Genomic DNA, 10,594 nt, shown 5'->3' on the forward strand with positions numbered 1-10,594 from the left:
ATGTGAATGATTGCGACTGAACTGATGCTTAAAACACACTGTGCGTGATAGGCCAGTTCTGGGTTTCCAGTGTGGGGTCCAGAGGCCCCCTAGAGGGTCCTTAACGGGGTCTACAGGGGGTCATAATTATCTGTAATTTCACGGTGTTTGTGCGTCTTTTGGCGGATATTTCCAAGTCTCTGTTTGGTTTTCCACTTTCTTAATGTATGTAAAAAAAAAAACACACATTCATAAACGTGTGTCTTTGTGCCAAAATGTTTCTGTATTTGGGTGAGAGGGGGCTAATTACGCATGATATTTTTACTGTTTCTGATCATGTTTTGTGCGTCAGAGCTACAAAATTGTGAATTATTAAAAGTGGCGTTTAGTTGCTCAGCACGTCTTCCTGAAAGAGAGAGGGAGAGATAGAGAGAGAGCTATTACACATCAGCACGAAAGGAGAGTATGTGTGTGTGTATGTGTGTGTGTGTGTGTGTGTGAGAGAGAGGGAGAGAGAGAGAGAGAGAGAGAGAGAGAGAGAGAGAGAGAGAGAGAGGTGCCATGTGCTTCCTGTCTACACGCCATTCACCTCCCCGGGATCCAGCGGGATGGAGGTCTTGTCTGCTGCTGCCTGCACTGAAATAAACTGAAAATAAAGACTCCAGCTCAGAGTTTCTACTCTCAGACCGGCTCGTCAGTGGCATCGCCCTCCTCTTTGGACTCATCGGGCCTGCATTTCCATCAGATTATTCATATTAATTGTCATTTTTTCCATTACAAACCTTGTTGGAGTGTGTCGTCTTTTTAGGAGAGAAAGGTATGTATTTTTTAAAATGAATAATCTCTGCGGCAATGGTGATAAATTTACAGTCGCTCTTTTAATTTTTTAATTTTTTTTATTTTTTGGCTTTTATTTTAAAGGTAAATCTGTGTTAGAACACCTCACGTGTTTGTTAAGCAGTCATTCTCAAGCAGTTTTATTTAAAACGCATGAAACCCGCTGCGGGACGAGACGCAAAAAGTAAATATGCGCAGGTGAACGTGAGATGGGCCTCCTGCCTTCAACCTAATTTCCAGCTATTGGCTCAGGCCAGTCTGCACAGAAGCTTTAATTATATATAGGGCTAGTCTTTTATTAACAATGCGAAGACGCGCTCTTGGATCTGTGTAATTACCAAGAAAGCAGCTTATAGTTGTTCTTTTCCTCTATGCTAAGCGCATTGGCGCAGCTCAGGCTGTATTTTCCTTCTGTCCTTATCCGTGTATAAGGATCTTATGTGACTCTTAAGTAGTTGGCCTATAAGTGCTCAGCCGATTTGAAGATAAGAGGAAGGGCAGCCGCAGATCCAGATCCAGCTCCGCGCGCAGGAGCCCAGATAAACCTGGTGAGAGGAGGCCGAGTCCACATCGACGTCTGGTTGATTTCACTTTTTAATATAACCTCCTGAAAAAAGCCTGATGTTAGTTAGAACTGCTCATCTTTAAAAAAAAAAAAAAAAAGGTATATGTTGTTATTATTGTGATTATTGCTGCTAATATCAGCAGAAACAGGCCTACTGAGACCAGATGAAAAGTAATAATAGTTATCTTATCGTGTCTGTTCACTGGATGTCACATGATGCTGTCCTTGTATTTGATATTTTAGAATCATCCTATTTTTCTGCAACTTATTTGGGTTTTTTTGTTGGGTTTTTTTTTTTGGTGCCATTTTCCCCCCCCACCTCACAAGCTCAATTATTTCACTGACATGTTGTGCTCTTGCAGGCTGTCAAACAGCCCCCAGAGTCACTCCGGTTTTCTCTTTGATTGACAGGCTTCCAGGGATGGAGTCGATGCCCGGACAGCTTCGAGACGCGGGACGAGACGCCAGCTCTTCCCCCAATTCAAAGCAGGACGCACAGAGCTTCTCCAGTCCCAGCTCCCTCAAACCAAACCAAGTGAGCGAGACCTCCCTGTACGGGGTGCCCATCGTATGTCTGGTCATAGACGGTAAGGAGAGACTCTGCCTAGCGCAGATTTCTAACACCCTGCTGAAAAACTACAGCTACAACGAGATACACAACCGTCGGGTGGCTTTGGGTATCACCTGTGTGCAGTGCACCCCAGTCCAGCTGGAGCTCCTGCGGCGCGCCGGAGCTATGCCCATCTCTTCCAGGCGCTGCGGTATGATCACCAAACGGGAGGCCGAGAGGCTCTGCAAGTCTTTCCTGGGAGCGCACAGCCCCCCGAAGCTACCAGAAAATTTCGCATTTGATGTGTCTCATGAATGCGCCTGGGGCTGCAGGGGCAGCTTCATACCCGCAAGATACAACAGCTCCAGAGCAAAGTGCATCAAATGCAGCTTTTGCAACATGTATTTCTCCCCAAATAAATTCATTTTCCACTCCCATCGCACCACAGAGTCCAAGTACCTGCAGCCGGACGCGGCAAACTTCAATTCGTGGAGGCGCCACCTGAAACTGACTGACAAAAAATCTGAGGACATTAACCACGCGTGGGAGGATGTAAAGGCCATGTTCAACGGGGGGAGTAGAAAGAGAACTCTGCCCATGAGCGGGTCGGGAATGTCCTCATCGATGAAATCACAGGCCTCGTCCAGCCTGGCCCAAACCAGTTCCCCTGAGATCCCTCACAAAACTTTACGGTGCGACGAGGAACAGGGGAATAATAACCTGGGTTTGGCGGGCGGCCCTCGGACCTACCCAGTCATCCCAGTGCCCAGCAAGAGCTTTGGCATGCTTCAGAAAATCCCCCCACCTCTGTTCCCTCACCACCCCTATGGCTTCCCCAGCTATGGGCTGTGTCAGAAAAAGAGCGACGGTGTGCCTGATGCAAACAAAACCAATGTCTCTGGTGTGTTTTGGCCTGGCGCAAAGGACACCCTCTACCCTGCTTTCCCCATGTTTTGGCCTACAGCTGGTGGCTTACCCATGCCCCCCTACCCGGGGTCTCCACCCAAACATCCTCCAGAGCTGCCAGGAGTCCGAGCTCAGGGCGAGCTTGACTTATCAGACCAAAGCGACCGGTGCGCAAACACACCCAAAGACACCAACCACCACCCTCATCATCCGCAGGACAGTGGAGAGCGCTGTTCCAGCTCCCAGTCCTCCTCAACCAGGAACGACGAGGATAAGTCCGGGGATGAGACCTCTCAGAGGAAAATCAGCTACATTTCGGCCTTCAGACCCGTGGTTAAAGACGCGGAGACCATCGCCAAACTCTACGGCAACCGGGAAAGCTACGGCGTGCGCTCTGGCTACCTGTCCCCGGATTTTATCAGCGAGAGCTCTAGTTATAGATCGATATCACCGGACAGGGACAGCGTGGTGGACGACGACGACGACGACGACCCGGACGTGGATGTGGAGTCCAACCGTGGACAAGACGAGAATGATCTGATCCAGATCTCACCGGGAGGGGACCGGCATGACTCCCCTATCCCGGACAGGGTCTCGGTGTCGGGTGCTGAGGAGAGTCAGGAGCATCCTGATGCCTCCAGCCCCGGAGCAGCAGCAGCATCAGCATCAGCATCATCACCGGAGGACTCCGCGCACACTGGGTCATCAGATGAGGACAGACGGATGCGTAATGGCTCTCCTCTTCATGAAGTAAGATTAGATTAAATGAAAGTTTAATGATCCCCGTGGGGGAAGTTGAATTGTCGCAGTAGTGGAGAATATGATAAGAGTTTATAGAAGAGAGAGGAGGCCGATAAAAACGTAATCAAGATTAATTGGCCTGGAATAAAAAAAAAAAAAAAAGATGATATAAATGCTGATTTTTTAATATTAAAGGTGACAAATGTTCAGCTGCCATGTGCCTTTGAGCAAGACACGAAGGTAGACTCTAAAATATGTGAAATAGACCCTCTCAATAATTAATAAATCAAAATAAGATTATTAAAACGGAGATACCTTAATTTGTATTAATGTATCACTGATTTAATTTGGGATGATGACCCTCATTTATCCTGGTTTGTTTTTTTAATTATTCCAATTTAATGGAGTGTGTTTTTTTTTCTTTGTATCTGATCAAATTATAAATTAAAAATTCAAATTTCTTTTGACTATAAAACCTTTCTCTCTCTCTCTCTCTCTCTTATGACATCTCCAAAACAAATTGCAGATATTTAAAGAAAAAAAAAAAAGGCCTCAATTATGTGAAGAATTGCAGTAAATGACACATAATTGTGCCTCCGTTATTAAAACACGAGTGTGTGTGTGTGTGTGTGTGTGTGTGCTTCATTTTACAGGTGTACGCACATGAAAAGGACGGACACGTGCTCCTGAACGAGCCTTCGCCATTTGGGTCGAAACAATCGAGCCGATCCAACGGTAATTATTGGACCAATTAAAACGATATGTTTATTAATGTTAAGCTGGAAAGCTCAAATGTTTATGTCGCGTTCATGTTTAGGCGTTCATCAAGTGAGTGAAATACAGAATCAGCGCAACACAACATCCCACCAGGAGCAGAAGGACAGACAAGGTCTTTAATTGTTGTTTTTTTTAAATTATTTTTTAAATTAAAAAAATCTCTTTATAATCCACCGGGAGCCTTTTTTTGGAGGAGCTCCACGTATGACTTGTTTTGTAGGTTAAATAATGTGTTTCGTTGTTGTTTTTGTGCAGCCGATGGAGCTTTACGCATCGATATCAGCGTGCATGAAAGAGATCTGGAGAACATGGCCAAAGGTAAGAGGCTGTTTTCAGGATCAAAAGGAAACAAAAGAGACAGAAAAAAAAACAGTGTAGCAGGTGATATTAATTATCATCAGAAATTATTCCTGTTTTGATTATAATTTTGGGTATCGCCAGCCAACAAATACATATTTATACAGCAGCAGTCTAAACGGCTGACAGGGCCTGGTCACCGCATTTAATTAAGTCTGATTTGTTATTTTTAAAATCAAAGAAATTAAATGTAATTAAGTATATCTAATTATTTGCTAATTGGGTTTAAATTCTGGGTTCATAAAAACAAATTTAACACGACTGTTGTTTGGTTATTAAAATTTACACAAATGCATGATATTAATATTAAACACCTCATTTTAAACGCAGCTAAATGCCCACGGCCTGCTAAAGATGACGTGCCAAAATCTAAATGTGAATTTACATTTTTGTAGGCCTAAAGTGTTTCCATAGTTGTTAACCACTTAATCACGAGATGTGGGAGTTTTGACTTATTATTGTAAAGAGGAAATCGTTTAGAGGCTATTAATATTTTAACGAACAGAGCCATAACCCTGAGGCACGGCAGCTAATTATTTTACAACGCTTGGAAAAACCCTGGGACTCCATTATTATCGTCTCAAGCTCCAGGCAATGCATGGCAATTACTGTGGCAGCAAGCGAGAGGAGAGGCGAGTGAAATGGTTGTTATCGAGGATGTAAACGCACCTGAAGTCGAGTTTACTGAGCTGACATAAATCTCCATGTGCAGAAATTCAAAGTATATCATATTAAGTGGAATCAAACCGATGTGAGGTGGATGAGGATGGAGAGGAAAATGTTTTTTTTTCTTTTTTGTGATTTTTTTGTGCTGATCCTGATGGTTATTTTGCATTATGGTGCACCACATCCCTGCTTGTTATTCATGAGTACTGTAGGTGTCAGATGGGGGTATGATTCATTGTTTCAGGGTGAATAATGACACTTTAAACATAATTTGGTGTTTAAATTGACACATTTTTTTGGGGGGGGCGGGGGTTTCTTTGGCTTTGCAGAGGAGTTGCAGAAGCAGCTCGTGGAACAAGTTGAGCTGAGGAAAAAGTTGGAGAGAGAATTTCAGCATTTGAAAGGTAGGACAAAAGTGAGTCTGATCAGTATTTAACCACAGAGGATGATGATGATGATGATTTTACATCTTTTGTTTGGATCTTAAAGCCACCCACCCACCCCTGCTCAAGATGTTAGGAAAACAGCGACTTTTATTTTGCCCTTTGAATCCAAGAATGTGTCTTTAAAATTTATCACCACAATGTCAGAGAGTTTCCATCTGATGTGGCCTTCGGTACTCTTCAGATAATTTTCAGGATCAAATGAAGCGTGAGCTGTCCTACAGAGAGGAAATGGTCCAGCAGCTGCAGATTGTTCGAGGTTGGTCTCTCTCTCTCTCTCTGTACTTTGTGCCTCCATAGATTATGACTGTAAAGCGGGTGTAGATCAATGCTCTTTAAGTTTATGGGAAAAAAAACAACCTTTAAATAACATAGACTATATCAATCCATTTGAACCAACTAGCCTCTAAAGTACAAAAGAAAAGGAAAAGTGACACTTGCATATTGAAATATTGGCGATTTGTGTCCAGCCTTTTTCCTGTAAACTCCATATTTTTTCTACTGCAGTTGAGTAAATTATTAGATACCACAAAGGTGAAACTGAAACCACATTGTTTTGTTTGCAAAGGTTATTTTCTCCTAAATCATGCTCTGGAAAATTGAATAGACAGACCATTATGTAGTGCTGTATCGGTTACATGCAGTAGACAGCAACTAATGCCACCCGTTAAAGGATTGGTTTAATGTTACAGTAGTTTAAATACAGGGTTCAAGTACACAGAGGGGTCACTCTAAATACCATAGGGGCAAACGGCATACATTACACTCCTCCACTTCAGATACTACACAGAAACTCACATTTTCTTTTTTCCTTTTTATTCCTTTTTTTTTTTTTTTTACCAATTTTTTGTTTTTATTACATTTTTTTTATTCATTTTATTTTTGGATAGACACTTTGTGCAGCGAGTTGGACCAAGAGAGAAAGGCTCGTTATGCAATACAGCAGAAGCTAAAAGGTAATTTTATCTGGTCCAAAAAAAAAGAAAAATGTTCATTTTATTTTTTTTACTACAAACATAAATATGCAAGTGCTACTTTTTTTTTAAATTAAACATTTCCTGTGATCAGTGTGATCGATATGTACTGTAAGACACCTTTAAAGGATGCCTTCACACTTTCACCCACATGCCCATGTGTACATTAGAAGTACTGTTAGACAATAGAAGAGTTAGAGATCTCTTCTTCAAGCAGTTTCAATGTAAGTGATGAAGAAATCCACAGTCCATGCTTAAACAGTTATAGTGTTTTTAATCATATGAATTTGTCAAATCAAGTGTCTATCTTCCAAAGTTTTAGTCTTTTTAGTATAAACACCTTCCACCAAGCCTCAGCGAGGAATCACAAAACACTTTGAGGTGTTTGAGGAATGAGGTAGCAAAAACATCAGATCTGTGTGGAGCGATGAGGAGATGATCCTCCTCCATAAATGCCACATTTACATTGTGTTTCCCACATGGATTTTTTAACCATTCCAGGTTTCACTGACTCTCTGCTGCTCTTCCAATTACGTCATCTTGCCATCTTCCTCAGCAACGCTTTAATTGCACCTAAATGCATCACCATCTGTTCATCTCGATGAACCAACTCCTAATATTTGTCAGTGGATGGAAACAATTCTCATTTTCTGTCATTATAATCTGAAGATTCTGTTAAAATGTATTAGATGGAAACCTGGCTTATGAAAACATAACACCTGCTTGTTATGTATTTCCAAGGACTGTGCATCACTTACATTAAAGTTATGTTAAGAACAGATATCTTTACAGACAGTAGAAAGCATTACAACAACCCCAGACTGTCTCAGTGTACACGTGAGCATGTGAGTATTGTTTTAAAACATACTTGACAAATTGTGAACCTACCCTTTAACAACAACATTAGGTAAATCAATCAGCTTTCACCTGTAAAAGTGAACAATCATTTGTGAGAGTGTTTGTCTGTGTTTTTTCTGCATCTTCTCACTGATGGATCCGTTCCTCCCCAGAAGCTCATGACGCCCTTCACCATTTCTCCTGCAAGATGCTCACTCATCGTCAGTGTACTGGAGCCTGCACCTTTAAGCCCCCGCTGCTGCCTCCCTAGTGTCCAGCACGCCTTTGCACCTGATCCCAGCACAGCCAAAAAACAAAACAAAAAAAAAAAACCACACACAAAAAAACCACACACACAGATCCGCCTCAAGAGCTCTTGTGTGTTCACCTCCCACCTGTAACCCAAGGATTACCAACCTGCTGTATAGATACACTAAAGATTTTAGCACTTGAGTGAATACGTCGAGACTTGGAGAAGGTTTTGGCAGCGACCTCTCTCCCCCCCTTCCCACCCTCTCCTTCCCAAAACACTGAACTCTTGAGTAAAAGAGATCAGGATTTACTTAAACATGGAGTTCATTTTATGTTGTGAATCAAAGGATTGTTGATCTGAAGCTGCAGAGCTCAAACCAAGGAGTCTCTCTCTGAATCAAAGTCGTCTGCTCTTTAGCTACTCTGAAAAGAAAAAAACAACACTATATACATATACATATATATATCACGTGACGATGTGCAATGGCTTGTGTAACTGTGATATTAAGTTCAAAATGTATCTCATTATTTAGCTTTTGTTGGTTGTTTGATTATCTTGGGTTTTTACATATATTTGTTATTTATCTGTCTTTGGTTTAACTTATTGTTTAGATTATTTGTAACACTGTATATGTTGTTAAGCACTTTAAATGGGCATAACATTTCTCAATTTGACCATGCCGTCCTATACCAAATTCTTTTATCAAAAAATATGAGGATTTTTATGTTTAAAATATAGTACATTATTACGAGCACTTACTTCAACAGCTGTTCAGGTTTGACATTAAACAATTAAAGGTTTTCTTTCACTGAGTTTGAAGTGATAATTTAAGAAAAACAACAACAAAAAAAACAGTCTTGAGCCATTTATAGATGTACAGTTTAGACTATTTTAACACAAATCCGAACCCATAATTTCCTCCGTTTCAGGGTTTTTTCTATCATTACATGCAAAAACAGACAAAACCAGACAAAACCAAAACTTTTTCCTATCATCTGATGATTTTATAAGAAGAAGACACTGTATAAAATATGTGTAATCTGCCATTCACACAGCTGCATTTCATTTTCTCTCATTTGGTTTGTAAAGAAACAAAACACAAAGAGCAGTTCTCAAAGAAATAAATCCCGGTTTCAGACGCAATCTACTCATAAGTTTCCCATTTATGTATGTACCCATGTCAATATTAATAAAAATGTGAAAGCCACTCTCTGCTTTATGTCCTTGCTTTTTGCGTCTTCCGCTGGTGTGAGCCTGACACCTACTGGCCTCCACGCAGAACAACTCCTCACGAGATGGATCATATTTCCTCTTATTGTATTTGAGTTCAACATGATCTCTTTCATTAGCCGGCTACATCAGTGCATGACATGTCCAGTCAACTTATAATGTTTGACGTAGAGTCAGGGGAGCAGGCTGATCTAATGGTGAAATCTAATTCTTCTGATGGGAGGACTAATAGATATTGATTACGCGGCTCTCGGTCCCTGGATGCTTCATACTGAGACAGATACTCACATAATGTCACTGACACACAATGAATGTTAATTTTCTGTGAGCATAATTGCCCTCCATGGCAAAGCTGGTTCCCTTCGAATACTAACAAGGCCTGCGAAGCTGAACTGAACTGAACTACTGTGGGAATGATTGGCTGCTTTACTGTATTTTTTATTTAGCTATTTATCATTAAGAAAACCAGTGATTGAGTTTGATATGTGTTGACAAGAATGGATGGATTATGTGACAATGAGGCCCTGGGCACAGATATGTAGACCCACTCCTCACATATTCAAGGGCAAACAGCAACAACGTCAACTAGAAAGTAAAGTTTTCCTTCTATCTGTAGTCATTTTGTATCTCTTTGTGTTTGTTTTGCATGTTTTGCATCTCTTTGTGGACCTTTTGTGTATTCACTTTGTGCCTCTGTAGATGTTTTGTGTCTTGTTGCAGTCATTATGTGTGTCTTTGTGGTTGTTTTGTGTGTCTCTGTGGTTGTTTTGCATTTCTTTGTGGTTGTTTTACATCTCTTTGTGGTCATTTTGTATCTCTTGTGGTTGTTTTGTGTCTCTCTATGGTTCTTTAGCATCTCTTTGTGGATTTTTTTCATCTCTTTTTTTGTTCTTTTGTGGCTCTGTAGATGTTTTATGTCTTGCTGCAGTAATTATGTGTCTCTTTGACGTAATTTTGCATCTCTTTGTGGACCTTTTGTGCCCTTTGTTTATTCACTCTGTTCCTCCGTAGATGTTTTTGCATCTCATTGCAGTCGGTATGTGTCTTTTTGTAGGAAATTTGTGTCTCCTTGTTGTTGTTTTAGTCTTTTTGTGGTAGTTTTTTGTGTCTTTTGGTCATTCTGCTTCTCTGTACGGCAGCTTTGTGCGTCTTTGTGAAGGTTTTTGCCTCTCTTTGCTGACCCAGGTGCACCACAACTCTTTTGGTACCTGGGACTATGCCCTGGAAGCTCGTTCAGTAATCCATCCATGGTGACAAGTGGAAAAAATGTCTCCTTAGCAAAGTAATTTCAGGCTTTTCTAAACTCCTCCAAACCCCTCAGCTGTAAACTGAATCAAAGAGTTTAAGGACAGAAGGCCTGGAAGCTGCTGACTACTGGCATGATAAATGATTTCATGATAATTTTGTAATTATGCAACTTTAAAATTTTAAGTAGGACTTAAGGCACTCATGCCCCGTGTTCCCACATTGCTCTATGAT

At 41.2% G+C, this 10,594-nt stretch overlaps 1 protein-coding gene across 8 annotated transcripts; it reads left to right on the top strand.

Annotated features, from left to right (window-relative positions):
- Window positions 1-646: 646 nt before the first annotated feature.
- skor1a (SKI family transcriptional corepressor 1a) lies at window positions 647-8,379 on the top strand. Of its 8 annotated transcripts, none has more exons than XM_019278493.2 (9): window positions 647-796; window positions 1,793-3,587; window positions 4,232-4,313; window positions 4,396-4,467; window positions 4,611-4,673; window positions 5,708-5,782; window positions 6,006-6,080; window positions 6,712-6,777; window positions 7,806-8,379. In XM_019278493.2, the coding sequence occupies exons 2-9, from the start codon at window positions 1,803-1,805 to the stop codon at window positions 7,901-7,903; spliced, it is 2,316 nt and encodes a 771-aa protein (XP_019134038.1). In that variant the 5' UTR covers window positions 647-796; window positions 1,793-1,802; the 3' UTR covers window positions 7,904-8,379. The 8 variants fall into 8 exon arrangements, 5 of the variants coding, with proteins under 5 accessions (XP_019134038.1, XP_019134035.1, XP_019134036.1 ...); XM_019278490.2 differs by having other exon boundaries at window positions 7,809-8,379; XR_002043108.2 differs by lacking the exon at window positions 6,712-6,777 and having other exon boundaries at window positions 5,708-5,793; window positions 7,809-7,899.
- Window positions 8,380-10,594: the final 2,215 nt, after the last annotated feature.

The sequence above is a fragment of the Larimichthys crocea genome, chromosome VIII (assembly GCF_000972845.2).
Source record: "Larimichthys crocea isolate SSNF chromosome VIII, L_crocea_2.0, whole genome shotgun sequence".
Lineage (NCBI taxonomy): Eukaryota > Metazoa > Chordata > Actinopteri > Sciaenidae > Larimichthys > Larimichthys crocea.

Coding starts and splice junctions, on each gene's coding strand:
- skor1a (XM_019278493.2), top strand. CDS start 1,803: ATGGAGTCGATGCCCGGACAGCTTCGAGACGCGGGACGAGACGCCAGC. Junction 4,674..5,707: donor TCTGGAGAACATGGCCAAAG/GTAAGAGGCTGT, acceptor TTGGCTTTGCAG/AGGAGTTGCAGAAGCAGCTC. Junction 6,778..7,805: donor AATACAGCAGAAGCTAAAAG/GTAATTTTATCT, acceptor GTTCCTCCCCAG/AAGCTCATGACGCCCTTCAC.